Source organism: Nothoprocta perdicaria, unplaced genomic scaffold, assembly GCF_003342845.1.
Source record: "Nothoprocta perdicaria isolate Ctin4 unplaced genomic scaffold, notPer1 scaffold_146, whole genome shotgun sequence".
Taxonomy (NCBI): domain Eukaryota; kingdom Metazoa; phylum Chordata; class Aves; order Tinamiformes; family Tinamidae; genus Nothoprocta; species Nothoprocta perdicaria.
The window spans coordinates 1,691,639-1,711,932 of record NW_020454605.1 but is presented as its reverse complement, the minus strand read 5'-3'; the positions used below and the strand labels follow the sequence as shown (position 1 = coordinate 1,711,932).

Sequence of the window (20,294 nt, the reverse complement as noted above, 5' to 3'; positions counted from 1 at the left end):
GCTGGCATCACGCTGGAATATCGCACAGGAAGGGGAAGAACGTGGAGCGGGGAGCAGCGATGCAAAGGGTGGCTTTGCCCCYGGCTCCTGCCACCTTTCCGTGGGGATAAAGCTCTGGATCTGCTAGAGGCTGGTAGATCCAGTGTGCCCGGGAGCATTTGCAGGCTACTTGCCCATGGTTAGAAGAAGCGAGGCCCTGAGCCATATGCGGACATGGAGCAGCTCCTGTGGGCTCATCCCAGCCGGCAGAGCCTGGAATAGATTCTGGAAGTGAGCAGAAGGGCTGGGATGGACTCACAGGGCTYGGGAATGAATGGGAGCCGCTGCGGGCAGAGCAGCGCCAGGCAAGGAGACAGGGAGGTGACGGACATTGCAGGGACAGGGAGGTAGCATCGCGGGGGACCTTAAATCCTTATGGAGAGGGGGATGAGTGCCGACAAACGCGGTCGCGTGTGTGGGGAGGTCCCTCCACTCCAGGTTCATTTTACGTCTGGATGCAAAGCCGACAGCAGCACTGAACGGGTGGGAAGGAACTGGGAGAGAAGAGACATAAAACAAAAGCCACGCAAAAGCTTTTGCCTTTTTCTTTTTTTTTACTTATTATTATTTCCCCCCCCCCTTTTTTTTTTCTTTTTGCAATATAGGCAAGCACATCTTGTGAGCCCCCAGCCCAGAAACGGCTGCCACCTCGGTGCACGCAGGAGCTGGGAGGAGAAGGTGAGCCGCCGCTCGCAGCAGGTTTAGAGTTTTCCCTCTATCCCTAACTGCTTCCTATTTATTTATTTATTTATTTTCCCCTCTCTCTCTCCCACTCCCCCGCCTCTTTCAGCCTATTCTCCCTCCTCCTCTCCCTGGTCGGGGAGGAGGGCAGCGGAGGGAGCAGGGTAGGATGCCTGTGTCCAACACAAGGCTTCCTTGTGCGGCTCCGACCCCCGGACGGGAGCGGGGAGCGCGGCAGCGCTGGCCATTTATCAAAAGAAACTTCCGAGACGCGGAGGAGATAAGGGCTGGTTAAGCAAGCCGGTTCTTGCATCCGAACTTGGCACTCGCGCCTCTCCAGGCACGGCTCAGCACCATTCATTGCAGGCGAGCCTCCGTGTTTGCGTTAGAATTACTAATTTTATTTATTTATTTWTTTTTTACTATGAGGAGTTGCTGCTATTCCCTTGTGGAGTGTTTCAGCTGGGAATATTCCCGCGTGTATCTCCCCCTTGGTTAGAATTGCTGAAGTAGGTTAGACTAAACCGTCTGTCTTAGTGTGAGATGTTTCCGTGTTGCGTTAGCCACCCTCRAAATGCGTCCGTTGGAGCTGTGGGCTGCAATATTTGAGCATGGGCATCTGCGGGTTTCCTCTTCCTTCCTCTTCCTCCTGCTGATTATTCTTCTTCTGATGTCTCCTTATCACTCCATTTCATGCTGACCCGCATGTGTGACGGGTGGGAGAAGAGAGCGTGTTGATGCCTTGGATTTTAGGGGGTGGGACAAAAATATGGCTCCTSAAAATGTGCTGCACCATTACGTCCTGGTAAAATAAGTAATATAAGTGCGGAAGAGATCCATCACTATCAAGGAGTTCCTCTCTACCAAGACTTGGCAYGGCCAGAACTTCCAAGGCAAGCAGAATCCTAATAGAGATCTGGTTCCTGCTCATAGGACTAAACGTGGATCCCCATAGGGRCAGGTGACAGCAGGTGACTTGGAGACAGTGGTCTGAGTTTCACCCATCTGGATGCAGTAGGCCCTTCCTCCAAAGCCCTTTGAAATGGGTGCAAAGGCTCATTTCCCATCCTGGTGCCCTGCATGRCTTTGAGACCTGCCCCAGGAGATCTCCAAGATTCAGATTTGCAGGATTACAGGATCATACAATAACTCTACCTCTCTCCAGTTTCTTGGGCTGTGGGGTTGGGAGAGCCTCGCTTTTCTGACCTGTCCCCAGATGTCCCCATGGCGATGCCACCACCTCATGGTGGTGCTCTGAATTCTTGTGCCAAGAATAAGAGGATGGGGATGGACAGAGGATTGTGTTGGTGGAGGTGAGGAGTCTTGGATAGCCTGATGACCCTGGAGAAGCAGGATGCCCACAGARGGGACGTTTAGAGATTGGGAGCACTGATTTGAGAGGCATCTTAGATACTTCTCTCCTGTAACCACCTCTTTGGAGGTCTCTTTGGCTGTCAGCCAGCCCGGCTGCCCATACTGCAGAGGACAAAGCAGAGCTGGTGTCCCAGAGAATCCAGGATTTGGACCAAATGCAGTAAAGGAGGACAGTGGTGGCCTTTGGCTAGAGCAGCTGCAGGGAGACCAACCATGGTGGTGGCAACTCCCTGAGAGGTTGAATCATGCTTGGGCAGCCATCKGCCATCCCAGTTAAACTGGTGAATTTGAACCCGTGCTGCAGGGTCCCCCTAAATGGGGTCCTCACCCTGGCTCCTCTGGCTGCTTTAGGGTCTAGCTAAGTGTTTTGGGGCAACACTCTTCTTTTGCCCTGAGCTTTGTGGGGGATGAAGATGGTCCCTAGGTCCTTCTCTTTGTACTGTCCTGCACGATCTGTGAYGAAAAACGCCAGGTCTGACCATCATCATCATAGCACCCTATGGCCCGAGCTGCAGGGAGGAAACAGGTCCAGCTTTTTCCCACCTCCCCCATCTGCTCACAACCAGATGTTGAAAGGAGATGCTCTTCATGTGGTACCCCCATCCCTGGCACAGAGGGATGTGTTATCCATCCATAGGGCTTCACAAGGGAAAACAAGACACAGAGGGGATCCCAGATCCATAATGTTTCCCAGTACCATCCATGATGAAAAGCAGAGTATATCAGGCAGCCAGCTCCATGGTAGATGGATGCTCCATCGAGCAGCAGCCACCACTGCAATGGGTGTTTTTTTCCCTTTTTTTTGCTGGCATTCATTGCTTGGAGCAGTCACGTTGCAAGAGTTATTGGAGGGGGGAAGGCAGGGAAGGGAATGAGCCGGGCGTCTCCAGCTGTGCTGCTTGCAACAATAATGGCCAGGATTGTATTTATTATCTCCTCGGCGGAGGGTCTGCAGCTGCACGCTGAGAGCCACAGGCGGCAAAGAGGCCCAGCGATTATTGTGCATGGAAAAAAAAAAATTAAAAAAAAGAAAAAAAAAAAAAAGCCAAATAAAAAGGCTACAAAGAAGCCTGGGGCTGCTGGAGGCAGCACCGAGGGGTGCCCAGAACGGATGGGGGTACAAGGAGGAGGCAAAGAGGCTGAGCAGTGGCTTGGGGCCAGGTCTGGTGTCTGCAGGGGGGGAACGCTGTCACCTCCCCACTTGGCCTTCCCTGCCTTACTGAACCTGCAGAGCTGTTAGGAGAAGGGCAGACTGGAAGCTCCGCTGCCTTTCAGAGAGCTAAAGCCACATGGGATCCTCTTAAAACCCTTCTGTGGGAGGTTGTTGCAGTCACGCCAGGGCAAATTTATTTTCCTGGGCTTTCCTGCCACAGCACAGTGCAGGGAATAGCTCTKGAGCAGAACCTTTTTCAAGATCTATGGATTTTTGGCAAAAAAAAGGCAAGGAAGACATAAAGATTGGAGCTGTGACACCACTTGAAACAGCTGAAACATCTCTTGTGATGGGGGCTGAGACCCTGAAAAAGGAAGGTTTCATCCTTCCAAGGATGCTGCTGTGATAGGATAAAATGCATTAGGGTTGGCCGAAACCTTGYTGGTCCCAAGGAGTCAGAGCTCCTCTCCTGTTCCCAGCTAGGACAAGGTCTCTCAGATGCCTGTCGGCCTTGCCCTGCCTGCAACTKCTCCAGAACCTTGGAAAACTTGGTTTCCTTCTGGAAATGCCAGCTCCAGGCACAAGCACATCTCACCAGGCCAGAGAGCAAAACTGCTGTGATTTCAAAGACCATTAGAGGCTATTTCTCCTCTTTCCCCAAGAGAAACTGCTCTAACCTGAGAGCTTCCCAGGCTGCGAGGTGAGTGGGGAAGGGGGATTTCAGTGCGAGCCTCTGCTGTCTCTATGATTTAATTCCTAATTTTCCTGTGCTGGATTTAGCATCAAATTCTTCCACTGCCGCTGTCTGGCTGCCTGRTCGCATCTTGTAGCAAGCGAAATTCCCGGGAGTTTGGCTGAGGTCTGCTTCCAAGATGTGACTTTTTGAGGCATGCAAATCCTGGCACAACAGAAATCTGCTTTTTTGGGGTGTTTTTTCTTTTTCTTCTCCTTTTTTTTTTTTTTTCTTTCTTTTTCCATCACTTCTGTAAATCAGCTGGGACTTGCTCTCCAGGCTAGGAAACCTGCCTGCACAGGTTTCCTTCTCTCAAATCTGAAAATACCCCGAACCGCACCTTGACTTCCTCCTTGTGGAGGTGGGGGATGATGAGGGGAATAGATTGCATAAGTGGAATATGCTATTAGTTGTTTGAACCCTTGAGTCATAAATCACCCGTGGCCCCTTCCCAAGCAGATGGGATTTGTGACAATGACTGCAGCAAAGATTATTTTAACAGTGCACTGTCTTTATCTTTTCTTTTTTTTTTTTCAAAGAAAGTGATAGTTTTGGGAGAGTATTTAAAGAAAAAAAAAAAGGGTGGAGGAGGCAAAATAGCCATAGAGGCTGCTTCAGCCCAGCAAAGGATGCCACGTAAACCAGCRAAAACAAATCGTCAGTGTCAAGCTGCTGTAGGGTTTGGAGGCACTGGACTCCCTCTTGATCAGTCCCATATGTCTCCCATGCAGCCAGCATGGTAAGTTGAGGGGCCCTTTGGTTTTGGCTCTCCATTTGCGAAAAAGCTTCTGACGTGTAGCAATTTGTCTGGCTTTGCTTGCACTATTCTTATCTGCCTCATCCCGTGTGCCATCTATTAAACCCTCCCTGAGGGATGGACTGCTGGATACCCTGGGGAGAAACAGTGTCTGCTTTTCCCTTCCCAAATTCTATGCCATTTTTTGGCTAGACGATGTTCTTGMAAAAGGGAGAGGTGACCCTCAGCATCTGGGAGCAGTATCTTTTGGCACCTGGTCCAGCAGGAGACAAGGAGGAGAGCTGGGATGTGCACGTGCYGGTGGAGCTTCCCCTTGCACCAGGATGATCCCATAGCCCTGGGAGCCATGGGGCAGATGCACCCACTGCTGGGCCCCTCCTGACCACCCCTCCTTCCAAACCCTTTGGAGATGATCCTGGACACAGAGGTGGGAAGGGAACCACAGGAAGCTCTGCTGAGCCCGTGCTACTATTGCCTTAAATATAATCAATTAGGCATCGAGGGAGCAGGGCTGACGTTTTTTTCCATCCCCCAGGTTSGTGCCTATTGTGTATTATTCCCCTATATCCTGGTGGCATAGATCACTGATACCACTGGGTTAATTACTTGTTAACGACTCCCTCTTCAGTGGTGAGATTCTTGACTGAATGCAAAAGAGGTAGTTTTACGTCCATTATTAGAAATCATTAAAGTAGAAGGGAATTCATAGAGAAATTTCCTTTTTTTTTTTTTTTTTCACCCTCCTTCCCTGTATTTAAATCTGAATTTGCTACATGAGCAGTAATACAGAGCTAAAAGCATCCAGGCACCTGCAGAGAGTTTTGAGCTCCCATTCAGGTCTTAGGGTGTTTGTCTGAGTCTCTCCACAGCCCATGCTTGTGCATGCTGGTGGTGGAAACAGGGTGAGGACAGCAAGAAAATGGGGTCGCACATCCCCTTCCTTATTTCCCAGCAGGTAATTTGAGCTGGTTCTTCTATCTAAGCAGCTTTGCTCTGATAGAGCTGTCTCTGATAAGTCATCAGCAGAAAGCAACTCCTGTAAAGACTGTTGATGGGGTATTTATGTAAAGTCCAGCTCGGTTTATAGCAGAGTCGAAGGGACTAATTCGGTGAAGTCAGGCTGGAATAACTCCATTGAACTTCTCAAAAGAGGTGCAGATTAAAACTAAATAGCAGATACCTCTTTCATTGCCAATCCTCCTCCTGAGCCCCAGGAAAGCATGCTGAGTATAAAGCCAGGACCAATATTTGCAGAACATCTCCCAAAACAGCTAACAACAAAAAAATGCAAACAGGTCAGGAAAAAAAAATGTCTTCCCATTTGCACCAAAACTCTGCTCTGGAAAGACTAAATAGCTTAATGAGCCTCCAGGGAGGTGAAGAGAAAACCCATTTTAGGGCTCTGTCTGTTGCCAGAGGAGTCAAAATCTGAGACTGGAGATTCTGATGCAAGGACTTGGGTGAAAAGTTGAGATTGGAGGATCTGAATCAAGGATGTGGGTGAGGCTCTGCAAAAGGTGCAGCACCATGTGGAGCCTGGATCCCCGCTCWGATGCCCTCTCCCTTGCAGCATTTTCTTTGTTGTGTCCCCACACACCCGTTGCAAGTCCCTTCTTGCCATATCTGACATGCACTCTGTCCTGCTTTGGTCTCTCTTTTCCACCCTTGTGGACCTCTCCCAAGGTGAAACACCAGCCCAAAGCAGTCAGAGCAAAAGCCTTGATGACCTTTACCTTCCCCAGATTAGGCTGTCAGAGGCAGCATTTCTTTATCATGTGAGGGGTGTGGGTGCATGCAAGCTAAGGGATTTAATAGTCTCTGGCTCGAGCTAGTTTTGCTGCTTGCTCACATCTGCACGGGAGATCTGGAGAAGGGGCCACAATTGCATATCTGGCGTCATTTGGACTTGGAGGGTCCAGGCTGGAAAGCAGCAGTTGTTAGCAGGTCTCTGCCTTACCTGCAGTTGCAGGGAGGACTTTGTAAGCAGTTTGGAAGCCTTATTTGAGTGGAGCAGACACATTATTTTTTTGCAGAATAATTAAGGAAAAATGAAAGAAAAGCAGATCACTTTGAAGCATTCTCGTTGTTAGAGAAGCAGTTCTTACATCCAGAGTACMCAGGTTCTCCTGATAGATCTTCCATCCCAGACATCTCAGAGTTTCTCAAGTATTTTAATAGCGGAAAAAAYTTCCTAAGTATTTAAAGACAGGAAAAGCCAACTATCTTTTTTTTCTTTCTTTCTCTTTTTTTCTTTCCCCTGCGCTTTGCAGGATTTATGGCCTCTGTCATAGCATATGCAGCTTGCTTTGCTTTCCAATAGCATTCCCTTTCCCCTGATCCCAATTAGCAAATTCAGCCAAAACGGCCTTGTGGGCCTTGTTATAAAGATTTCACATTTTGTTGGCTTGGAGGATGAAAGAGCCAGAAGAGAACCCCAGTTTTTCTCCCAGATGAAATACTGTGGTTGATACAACTCCCCTGTGTTTCTGCTAAAACAGCAGCTCTACCTGGAACAGCCACTTCTAAATATGTGCCCTTCGTTTTGCCTGTTCCCTGTAAAGGTTGATTTATTTGCTGCAAATCCAGAATACTCCATTTGAAGCAGCAAACTGAGAAGTCGTCTTCTGCCCCAATCTACCTGCCAGACTGTCATGGCAGTCAGTGGAGATATGGTGCATCTCCAAAGGATGGGTCCAATGTAGGTAGGTTGTGTCCCATTCCACAGCAATTTCTATCCCTGCATCCCCCCACAGAAACTACCTGAGGTTTCTGCACTTGTTATTTAGGTTTCTTAAACTTTGTGGGGTGGTTTTGGTTCTTCAGCTCTGACTGCATTGGCACCAATGCTTTGTGGAGTGGCACATTCAGGGAGGCCAAGGTGCTCAGCTTGGAGAATGTTCCCTTACCTTAGCAAGCAGCAAACTTTTGAACACCTCTCCCTCTTATTTGGTGTTCGTTGTTGGTTTTTGGTTGTAGTGATTTCCGTCTGGATGGCAGCCAGATGTGCTGATGACAACGCGACCCATGGGCATTGTCTTCTCCTCTGGCTTCTCAAGCTGGAGGAACCAGTCCTGGAGGACTAGGCATAAATCCAGGGTGGGATGTGCTAGAACATCTTGCTTGGGCTGGAAGGAGATGGAAAATGTCTCTATTATATCTTGCTGGAGACTCTGCTAGTGAGAAATGTCTTTGGGAAGCAGAAAGGGGAGGGGAGGCAAGTGCTGTGAAAAGTGTGAATTTGTAACAACACCATAACAGGGTTTTTCTCTCCCTGACTCCCCTGCCAGCCATTAGCTGAAGTCTGGCTTTCCTCTGAAATCTGGTTTTAAAGCCAGAGTGACTTTGCTGGTTTTGGCAGGGAAATCTCAGCGCACGATTTCTGCCCAGGGCCTGCCACACCGTGGTGCAGGGAATAGCTCTTGAGCAGAACAGTGAGGAAGGGTTGAGACTTCTTCAAAATTGGGAGGAGATGTAGAGTGAGTGACTGTAATCTTAGCCCATCCCAGACTGCACCATCCACTGCAGGATCTCCTGGATCTCCTCTACTGGCGTGAGGGCTTGTCCAGGAACCTTTTTCAAGAGCTAAAGATGTTTAAGCAAGACATAAACATCAGAGCTGTGACACCACTCAAAATGTGGGTCATGGTGATTTTTGGAGAGCTGCATCTCCTCTGAAACTCCTGCTGAAATCAGCGGACATAGCACAAGTATCCCTGGGATCCCTTCAGGATCTTGACAACTTCAGAAATTGTAGAAATGAAGAGGTCATTTAGGAGAATGGTCTGAACCATCCCCAAGCTGACTCTTCCCAGTGGCTTTGCCTGTGTTGTCAATCACTACCCCAGGCAAGGTGTCCAGCAGCTTCTGGCCCATGGCAAGTATTTCCTCAGGGTGCGTGTTCTGGGTCTACAGGAGAATAACTCATCTTCCCTTTACCAGGGGGGACTTTGGCTTTCTTCCTCGATCAACAGAGCAGCTCACAGGCAGGAATCCAAAGGCAATTTGATGCGGTTTCAAGTACATGCTGAACACAGATGAGCCATAAATGCCTGTGGCGTGTTCCTTCCCCCATTTCAGAGCATGCTATTGATTGCTCTGTGCAACGATACAGCATGCCGCTACCTGACCAAGCTCACTGTCTTATCTGGAAACCCTTTCTCAGGCTAGAAGATGACAAGTACCTTTATTTCTCAACTCTTTTATCAAAGCAATTGGCCAAGTGGATTATTAGTCAATGAATGCTTCATGCTACTACGTAAGGGAGTTTTTATATGATAGCAATGGATTGAATCTCATCTGCAAGGCAATTATGGAATCGGATAAGGATAATTTGGGGCAGGACCACAAGGAAGGGAGAGTCAGTAACTGCTGTGTTTTGGGCTTGCTGCTGGATGGAAGACAAATGTGAGGCATGGATATTGCAGCCAGGGTAACTGCCCGCTTCTCGTGACTGTTTATAAGGCTGGTCAGGAAGAAAATTCCCATATGGAAAGCAATTGGATTGGCCCCATGCCGAAGCTTGGCTTTGATTCTCCACKCAGTTAAGACAGGCTTTGAAAGATATCTCTCTCAATAGTGCTGTGTTTTGCTTTTCCTTGGAGATAGAGGAGGAACAGTGTCCTTTTTGGTCCMACAGGAGCATGTGATGCTTTGCCCAGACCCAAGTGTCATGCTGATATGGCTTTGGACCTACTGGAATATGATCCAGTTCCTACTGGAGCTGTTGCGGCACCAGGAGGAACTAGGCTGGACCTTTTGAAAGGCAAGTTAGGAGGCACTTTCCCTGTTGAATTGTCATTTGGGAAAAGCCATTGGATGGCAATATGGGAGGAAGGATAAAAACACTGAGCTGATGAAGGTACAGCTGCTTTCCCATATATGAGACATTTAGTAAGGAGTGGAGAGGTTGTTTCCAAAAAGGTGGAGGAAGGCTTTAATTTCCCCAGTAACATAAAATTTTAGTATGTTCCAAACACAGCTTCATGGAGAAAAAAAAAATGAGTATTGCAAAACGGTGCACACTATGGCTGAAGCAGAGAAGGGATAAGCTCTTCTTTAGCCTTGATATCACTTGCTGTCACTGTGAAAGGGATATCTGGAAATATCTGCAGAAAGTAGTCCTACCCCCTGCATCACCTCTGCGCTCTTACATGTTTTCTGAAGAAACAATGGAGTAGGCTGGAACTAAGGCTCATCTTAATGGTTTTCTGTTGTTTCTGTAGAGTAATAGACCCCAGAGAATTGCGTGTCGGCCTTTAGTGATGCTTTGGTTGCAGGTTGTTTGGCTAGAGTCCCAATCTCTGCTTTCTTTCTGTAGGAGTTRCTGCCAGACAAGTCACATCAGTGATCACGACAATATTTTTGCAATGCGTTTTTCCCTTGGCACTTCTTTTACACAGTGGCAAATAGTCCCCAGTCAGTCTCCTGGGAATGTGCACAGGGTTAGGAAGACCACACTGAAAAGGAAGAGAAACTATAGCCAAGGGTAAGGCAAGGCGAAATGAAAAGAAGTGTAAACTTCTAGGAAATGGTTCTGGGAAGGTACTATTATCATGGGGAAGGTGCCTCAGCCAGATCAAATGTCATGTGGGAACCATGATCCTACAGGGATATTAATAAAATGCTTTTAAAAAGCAGTGGGAAAGGTGAGAATGGAGACCAGTGGAGGCTAAGGTGAGGATGGGAACATGAGTTTAAAAGGGTTATTTATTTATTTACTTGCTAAAATAATGCCAAGCACGTGAATGCTCTGTACATAGCCAGCAGTGTGGCCAGAGAGCGGTGCCAATGCATCCACTTGTTTTGYTTGGTGGGCATATTTATTACTGGTGTTCAAGAGAACTTGTGTGAAGGGCTCAAGGAGCTGTTGTCCTTGGCTGCAGTCAGCAAAGGGGGAATCGATAAGGAAAGCATTGCTGCTGCCTGCTTCTGACCTGCAGGTTGCCCCCTTGGTCATAATTACCCTTTCCAGAGCTGTGGAGCTCTGGACACTGTGCTGCTGTAGTTCACTCTGGTTGTATGGAGGGGCTGTGATCTGAAAAGTCGCAGGAAAAAGTGCCGTTTGTCTCCATTCTTCCCTCTGCTGCAATGATGGAGGTCCAGAAGCATCTCAGAGGGAGGAGGATCAGAAACGGCGGGGTGGAAAGAACTCCTTGCTTGTTGGCATCGTTAATGAGARAGAATACTTAATGTAATTAGCAATGACTCCTCAGGGGCTTTACAAGAAACAAATTGGTTCTCTCCACTTGGTGCCTTTGCAGCAGTCTGCGCTTACTGCAGCATCTGCATTTAGGAGGAAGACTGAGCTTATGGGAGGCTCCTCTTCTCTGGCAGCCAAAGAGCCACATGGCCATTGATTTTCTTGTCCGCAGGCATGACACCAGACAGCGGAGGGTTGGTTTTAATCCTCTGATGTAGTAGATTGAACCTACTAAAGCACTTTCATGTTGGTGCCAAAGATCTAAGCAAGGGAGATTTGATGTGCACTTGGGCACTAGGTAGCTGGTCTTTCTAGCTGTTCATCCTGGAGGACTTTCTGATGATGAAAGGGACTGTTCATATCTCTCTTATACCTAGGAAACTTAGGCTGAGTTTCAGTTTCTGCCTTTCTGTTAGGAATTTGAACATCTAAAACTTTCAATGAATCCGGAGCCAAAGTGACTTCACCAACATCATGTACTCAAGCTGTCAAAGCTGGGCCTTGAACCTGGCCTTAAACTCCCAATCTGTGTGCTGACTTCCAGATGTGACATTAAAAGCTCTTATGTACTGAGGTTTGTTAATATCCTGAAACATCTAAGCTGTTACTTAGTCTGATGTGTGGCCCAGTTGAAAGGGTGCATTTTGGATAGATCTTGTTTTAATATGGTTCTTATAGCTAATTTTCAGTTGTATGTTAATTTGGTTAAATATATGAAGACTGTACTGACCTATTTTCCCCTGCTTCCCCACACTCATGTTATTATTAATCAAGACCAAGGTAATCCAGTACCTTAAAGAGAGAGCGACTGTAGTGGTATATTCAATGCTAAAATTCATGAATAGTTACAAAAAACCCTAGCTCTTGCAATATATCACTTTTGGGTAGCTTGAGGAATTATAGGAGTGTATTTCATCTGTCCCTTCAGAAAGAAAAAGAAGACTGAACAGCTGTTACCCATCTTTGATAAAATGATTTCTAAATCAATTAAATCTTCTTTCTTATTTTGTTTTCCAGGTCAACAATGCAGTTCTTAGCCTGGTTCAATTTGCTGCTTCTCCTTCCTTGTTTTGGTACCACCAAAACCTGCTTCCCTGGGTGCCACTGTGAGGTGGAAAGCTTTGGCCTCTTTGACAGCTTTAGCTTGACCAAAGTGGACTGCAGTGGAATTGGCTCACACATTGTTCCTGTCCCCATCCCTCTGGATACCTCCTACTTGGATCTTTCCTCGAACAAACTGGAAACTATCAATGAATCAATGCTTACTGGGCCTGGATATACCACCTTGGTGAGCCTTGACCTGAGTTACAACAACATTGCTAAGATTTCCTCCACAACCTTCTCTAGACTTCGGTACCTAGAGTCCTTGGATCTGAGTCATAACTCTTTGGAAGTCCTTCCAGAGAACTGTTTCTCCAGTTCTCCTCTGGGGGATATAGATTTGAGCAATAACAAACTTTTGGATATAACAATGGATGTTTTTGCTCCAAAAGGTCAAGGAAAACCCATGAATGTGGATCTTTCCAATAACATGTTGAGCACAATTACAAGGCACCATGCAAAGAACATCCCCAACATCCAGAATTTAAATCTTTCTGGAAACAGGATAACATCTGTGCCAAATCTTCAGGGGCTTCCTCTACGATATTTAAATCTCGACGGGAACCCATTAGTCAAGGTTGAGAAAGGGGCCTTTACAGGACTGAAAGATTTGATTCATTTATCTCTTAGCAGCTTGCATGACTTTAGAGAGTTATCTCCTTATAGCTTCAAGGAACTACCAGCCCTCCAAGTTCTGGATTTATCCAGCAATCCCAATCTGAAGTCATTGAGTGCTGAAGTTACTTTTGGTCTCAACTCCCTACAAGAGCTTAACCTCTCTGGGACAGGTGTGTCATCCTTGCCAAAGACTGTGCTGAAATACCTGCCTTCCATCAAAAGCATCACTTTGGGGAAGAACATACAATGTCTTAAAACCATCAGAGAAGGACAGTACCACCGACAAACTGGGGTGACCAAAAAAGAGGTCCTTATTTGTCATGACAGCCATGGGTCTGTAGCAGCAGCGCCTTACGTATCATGATGAAAGCTGGGAAGAAGGGTTTGGAAAAAGAAGGGCTGGGAGGGTGAGGGACCACAGGAAATGTACAGGTGTCAGACTGAAATGGTTTGCAGTGTGCCTTTTGTAAAATTGACAGTAATTTATATATTTGTACATGCCAGTACTTGATGGTTTATGGATTTTATAAACTCTCAAATCCCGGCCCATACATCATTTTCAGGCTCTGGATTCCACCCAGTGTATTGAAGGCTACATCCAGACTGCTAACTCAAGAATGATGTTGCTGGACAACAGGGACCAAGATGCTCTGCAGGTCCCAGGGCAGAACAGCTGGTCTGGCACAAACCTTCATGGACCAGTTATGTTTGCAGGAGCAAAGCTATGTCTCTCCAGAGGGCACACCAAAACATAACAGCTCAGTAGCTATTCGTTTGCAAACCCACGCTTCATCCTTTTTTTTAATTATTATTCCTCAAGAAGTGCCTTCCGGACGTTGCCTCCATTAGCATCACCCTGTTCCTTGTCATGCACTTTCAGTCTGAAGAAGTATTTCCAGACTAACCTGAATACAGGGTGCTCCTAATGCGCTGATTTTTACATGTTATTTGCATAGATGTGCAATGAACATTGAGTAAGTGAAGATTGTTTCCCCTACTTCTTTTCTCTCCATTTTCACATTTCATGGTCTTTTTTGTGTCAAATTGCTTTATATCCAACTGTGGCATCCTCCTGTGTTTTTAACCTTTATGAGCCACTGCTCAGAGAGGGTAAGTAGCAAGGGAAGAGAAATAAAGAGAGAGRAATCTGCCTACAGCTGACAGCTGACCTGGGAACTGTGAGAACAGCCATGAAACCGAGTTGCAAAGAGATCATGTCACCTAGTTTAAGGGGAAAAAAAGAAAAAAAAATTAAACTCTCCATTCTTTCGGGGAAAGCTGGAAGAATACTTGACAAGGATTCTTCTCTTGATGACCTTATCAAACCATGGCAGACCCAGATGACTTTGGAATAAGCTATTTTCATGTTGATGTTCCCATCTGAACAGAACATGTACAATTCAGCTGGGCTTATGTGAAGCAATTTCCAGTGCAGAAATGCTCTCCAGATCGTGCCAGGGGAAGAATTAACACTAACACCTGCAACTCTTGAGATACTTGCCTATCAGGGGAAGGATCTTGGGGGATCTTTTTTCTCAGAGTTGTGGTTTTTCTCTCTCTCACACAACTACTTGGCTGCCAAAAGGAATCTGATGACAAGTCTGGTCCTCAGAGTTCTCCTTACTTTTCTCCACATTGAAATGCTGGCAAAGTAAAGGATAGTCCCTCTCATTCTCCATTCTCTCCAGGTCTGGAGAAAGCAATGGAAGCAGCAGGACATAACTCAACCCAGTGGCTTTTGACCTGCAGCTCCTGCAGTGCATGTAGATGTCCAGTCCAAATCTGGCACACCATCCTGGGGATGGGAAGGGAGGTTGTAGGTGTGGATCCTGGTCGGATGWGTCTGCAGTTTGGTCTCTACACACAGGCTTGCATCAGGGTGACCTTGAATGCAATGTTCTCATCTGATTTAGGTGGCTCCATGCAAAGRTGATGTGAATGTAAACCTGTCTTCGGGGCATGGGCACAGTCACTGCAGGCGAAGTGAGCATTTGTACACATGCATTTTTTTTGCAAAGAGCTGACAGGATCAACAGACAGCAGCAGCCTTTGCTACCTATTTATTGCTGCTATTTCAGTTCTAGCATAAGAATGACATGGGCCTTCCCCTYTCCATACAGAGTCAGCAGTGTCAGCAGCAGAGGTGACCTCAGAAAAGGTGCCCCATGTCATCTCTTCTGCTGGCCCAGCAGCCTTTACGCTGCCACAACGATGTCTGGAGAGACAACATGTAGGCATGATTGGTGCTTGAGGAGAATATGGAGGTGCTAAGGTCCTACCCTGCATTGGAGGGCTCTCAAATGGGGCTGAAGGAGCTCAAGCTTCCTCCMCTCATCCTCAAAGGTCTGTTGCTGACAGAAATCCCTTTGCCCAAAGAAGACCTCGTCAACAATGGCTGAAACCTGCTAAGCCTGTGCCAGGGAGGCTGAACCTGGAGTCAATGCCTTAGCTGGGATATTGAAATCTCTCCCCATGTTTCCATCCATCTCACTTTTCTGTGGTTTGATCACCTCCCTGGGGGTGGAATTTTGAACTCTTTCTTTCTTTCARTGATGAGGGTTTCTCCCCTCCCTCTACTGAGCCTTTGAAATGCACAACCACGCTTCATGGTCGCAAGAAAAACGTTGATTTTCTTAAAAAGGCAAGGAGATTGCCTACAGAGAGAGATCCAGAGGGGAACAGTAACCAACTGCAATGCAAGATAGGGGCARCTTGGGTTGGGAGGGGGGTTGGTTTTTAGTGGCTCTTGCCTTTTTAAGAGAATTCTTTTCTGCTGGCAGAAAACACAATTTTAAGAAAAAAATGTTTAATTTTATAAGTCTGTATGTAGATAAAATCATTACGGGGATCACGTAGAGGCTGTCAAAGTCACTGCCTTTGTGCCGCTGTGGTAAATCTACAACCCAATGTGACAATCCAACCGAGGACTGCAAGATCTCCTGGTGTAATCTCATGCTAGCTGCTCGCCAAGCACGTCTTAGCAAAGGCGGGCAGAAACTGTCGCTGTATTAGTTTGTTTTCTACAGAAAATCTCTGCCGCATTGTAAGGCTTTGTGATTACTCACAATGTAATAAAGTGATTCAGAGGAGAATAGCCCCAGATCTCCTGCATTTATTTGCTTAGCAATGGGATGGAGGCAGCAGCCGCTGGGTCCAAAGTCTTGTGGTGGCTCAAACTCCTGTGCCCTGTGTTGCAGCCCCAAGTTGAAGCAGGATTTGTCCCACTGCCTTCAATTCCCTGGGCTTCTTGTTGGCAGGATGATGTGACAGCTTCGCTTAGTCTAGACGGACTGACTCAAAGGAAATTACGGACATGTGGCAGTGAGGCAGCCYAGGAATATTTGGAGCAAATTTCCTGCTCCAGAATTTGCTGCAAAGCTTGTTGGATCGGTGGGGAGGCTCTTTTGGGACTTGGCCAGTTTGGGGCTCACTCCCTTGTGCAGCATGGAAATAGAGCAGGAGACAGATAAAAGAGATGGTGGTTTGAGGAGGGTTCTGTCCTAGAGGTAAAATATCTGAAGCGCTTTCGTCTGAGCTGGATTCTCCCATTTCCTCAGTAAATGTCCTGATTACACAACTCCCTAATGCTTTTGGACCCTAGTCCCTCATTATTCCTCTGCTCCTTTTCTCTCATCCTGCTGGACCTTTATTATTTAAATAGCCTATCAATAGCCATCCACATGGGAAGAAGTATGCAAGCCCCCATCCACGTGGACATGGCAGAGTATGGTGCCCATTGGATGCCTGAAACAGTGCAAACATCCCAATGGGAAAGGGAAAGACAGTGGCTCTGGGCTTGGAAATTTTCATGAGACACTCTGTCTGGCCATATGAAAATGCTGGCAAGTGAGATGGACACTTTAATTAGAGGCTGAGTATTTTTAGAAGCAGGAAAACCTCAGCAGAGCCTGGGCAGCAAGGGTAGGTTGGGTTAGGAACAGGGGGAGAAATAGCTGTGCTGGTGTTTTGCTTTCTGCTCGCTGTCTTCTGGAGGGATCTGAGCATCTCRTGCTTCTTTCGACTGTGTTAGGAGAGGTAGGTGAGTCCCAGCTCCATCTCAGCCTGTGCAGACTCCGAAGGTCTCTTTCTCCATCTGCTTCATCCCCAGGATTTCAGGACAGCACAGGCCACCTCTTTGGTCAAAAATATGCACCTCCTATTATCCAAAACTCCCCTTTCCACACGTCCTTATGAGCTTTTTCTCTCAGCAGACAGACTCCAGAAACCCCTCACTGACTGGTAATGTGCCTGACTTTATAGCAGCAGTAGGTGCTGTCCCTTTTAAAAATAGCTGCTGCTCTGTATAATTTCCATTTTGCAGGAGGCTTTATTTCCAGCACGTTTGCTCCACACACATGAGCTTGGTTAGGCTGGAAAGCGCTGATGCTCTCTTGGCATGCCAGAAACAAATGCCACGTGGCTGGTCGTAATCCTTCCACAAGCAAAACCAATGTGTATTAATATATAATATTGAATTAATATAAAATAAAATAATATAAAAKAAATTAATATAAAATAAGTTAATATAAGATGAATTAATATAATATGAATATAAATTAATATTATAATAAATTAATATAAAAGTGTTTCAAATGCTTTGACACAACATAGAAGTAGCAATCCCCTTGCACTAGGTGCTACGCACTCTTTGGAAAACCCTGCCAGGCGCAAGGAGATGTGGTGGATTTGGGTAGCCATAGGGTGGTGCTATGGACAAGGGTGTCTGGCCTCTACACCAGGTGAATCCAGGAGGACATCAACCTTGCAAAGGGACAACTATCCCTGTGGAAATCTTCCCACCATCACTATGAAGCCCTGTAAGGGAACTCATTCCATTCGTTCCACTCCACATGCCCCTCTACTCCCTCTTTAGTAGTGAATGTATGTCGGAGCCTTCTGGTGATTGACTTGGGCCATGCTGGGAATCTGAGCTTGCATTTCAAAGAGATCGTTAACCTCCTTTTYCTTCTCTTTGAACTGCCTCACTTTATTGTAGGTTAAAGGAAGCAGATGGCTGCTTCCTCCCAGAGCCCCTTTTGATGAGATCTCGGAACCTTTGGACAGGGATTACGTGGCATTTTCACTAGCACTGATATTGGTGCCAGCTTTTGCAAAGTGGCCTTGTGGAGACGCATTTCACTCAGAGGGAATTGCAGATAAAGGAGTCCACCCCAAGGCTTTGGTAGAAACACATAATATTTCTTGTCTGCTGGTCAAGATCTCCTGCCTTGTCCACCTTGTCCAGCAGTAAGTGCAGGGGGGCTCCTGCAACATCCATTTTTTGTTCAACTTCACTTAATAAACTGAAGCTCAACAAAGCTCCAAAARTCACCTGAGCTCTGTTTACCAACCAATCCTAAGTTCTTACTTTCAGCAGTAGTGCAGGAGACCATAGAATCACAGAATCATGGAATCACAGAATGGTTGAGGTTGGAAGGGACCTCTAGAGATCATCTAGTCCAACCCCTCCTGCTCCAGCAGGGACACCCAGAGCATGGGGCACAGGGTGGCAGCCAGGCGKATTGAGAAGACCTCCAGAGAAGGAGACTCCACAACCTCCTTGGGCAGCCTGTTCCAGTGCTCTGTCACCCTCACAGTAAAGAAGTTCCTCACATGGAGATGGAACTTCCTGGGTTGCAACTTATACCCATTGCCACTTGTCCTATCATTGGCCACTACTGAGAAGAGCTCAGTTTATATTACTTTAAACCTGAGTTAAGGGTTTTTTTACCTTGTGGTTGTAATAAGCTGAGTGCAGATAGTTACACAGTAACTCACAAAATCTCATCAAGTTGTTCAAACATTTGAGTCCTCCTATTCACAGCATAGATCAGTCTGCTGCATAGCCTTTGGCATACTTCTGAAGAACCATATACCTACAGGCTTTTTTCTTTACCCATACTCAACAGCAGTCATTTCTCCTTATCTCCTCAGTTATTGCAAAACCTGAAATACTGTATGAGAAATATTTTTCAGACCTCCTAAGATGCGGTATCTGGGGGTCTAAGGTAGGGAAAGGGAGTAGCATTTCCTGTGACATATGCATGAAAAATATGCCCTAAATACATTGGACAAACAAAGTAGACATACAAAAGCTCTTTCTGGAATTGCCTCAGATTTACCCTTCTTGAAGCTAAAATCAGAGGTAAACTATTTTGTGCCAGCATCACAAAACAGAATAGAAATGTTCCAACTGAGAGGTGCGCCATAATAACCCAATGGACAAGAAGAAATCAGAATGACAATACAAGCCTAAGCAACCTGATGTGAAGGAGGTGGAAATTCCTTCATTTCACCTCCTCAAGCCATGGAAGAGAGGACCCAASTCTAGTGTCCAGTGATATCCCCACATTTCAGGGCCGCATATCACCTTCTTATCTGCTGCAAAGGAGGGGCTGGTTGCTCCATCCGAAGCAGCAGCTCCACACAGCAGAGATCAGTGATGCAGTTTCCAGGCGAGCTCTGGAGCCAGCCAAGCAGCATTAGCCTAGATTTTCATCCAAGCAAGGAAGTCCTGGCTCCTGGTAGGCTTATTAGCTTTGGCATGGAGCTTAGCTGACACCTGGCCAAGGCATTCTGGCTGCAGCTGGAGCTGCCTGGCTTGTATCCCACCGGCTTGGGTCTCTCCACATCACATTTCTCTGCCTCATGGTTTAAATGGGCARGACAAGTCTGTGTGCCCTGGACAGCAATGGGGACAGCTCCAGGGGCCATTTAGACACCAAACCGGGGCGCAATCAGCCCTGTCTGGARAGAATCCAAACTCAATGCTGTCTCTGAAGAGGGACAATCCAGGAACAAAACAAGAAGATACAATGCAGAGAGACAGCTTTGTTGAAGAATTCTCCTGCAAAAAAATGCTCTTCAAAAATGAAAACAATCTTGAGATTCAAAGACCTCCTTGCAAAGCACCACTTTGTTCAAGAGCAGAGATTTCCCCTCTGTCAGACAAAGCTGGAGTCTTCTGGCCAGCCCTTCCAGGCTTGCCTAGTGGAAACTTGCCCACAGACTTCTCTGGGGTACTAGTTGTGTGAGAAGTGAATTTGCTTTCCTCTTGTATTTGTTTTTACTGTTCCCTCTCCCCCTTCCAAATCCATAAAATCTGTCAAATGTGAAACTCTAGAAGAAAACTGAGTGTCACAGATGTAAGTCATTGTGAAATATGAAGCACAGCAAGTTACGAGGCATTTCTGAAGTAGAAACTTCAAGATGTGATGGAAGCCAGTTTACTTACAACAACATAGATGCACATGTCCTCCTCTTGGCCAGCATTCCCASAGGAATGTGTGTTTGGAGAGTGAGGGAGGTCTTCAGATCACTTCTTCAGGCGGTGCCATACCTGTATCCCCTATATTGACATGTCAGATAGATCTTCAGAGAAGTAGTGTGGCCACCAAATTTATCCATGAAAACAAAKGTGACTTCACTGAGGAAGAGAAGAGTATCCACCACAGATACATGGAGTGGCAGTGGGAAATTAAGAAGTCACCCACTCACACTCCTTCTGCCCTGACACCAGGCAAAAACCTTCTCCTCCTTCTGCATCATATTAAAGAGGCCTGAAACACTGGGGATAGAGAATAAATTGTAATTGAGATTCAACCCACAGCTCAAGTTAACTCCTTTTTTCTAGCAGAAA

General features: G+C 46.6%; 1 protein-coding gene across 1 annotated transcript; it reads left to right on the top strand.

Annotated features, from left to right (window-relative positions):
* Positions 1–216: 216 nt before the first annotated feature.
* TSKU (tsukushi, small leucine rich proteoglycan) lies at positions 217–14,495 on the top strand. The gene is made up of 3 exons (XM_026034542.1): positions 217–270; positions 645–717; positions 11,954–14,495. The coding sequence occupies exon 3, from the start codon at positions 11,961–11,963 to the stop codon at positions 13,017–13,019; it is 1,059 nt and encodes a 352-aa protein (XP_025890327.1). The 5' UTR covers positions 217–270; positions 645–717; positions 11,954–11,960; the 3' UTR covers positions 13,020–14,495.
* The last annotated feature ends 5,799 nt before the right edge of the window (positions 14,496–20,294 follow it).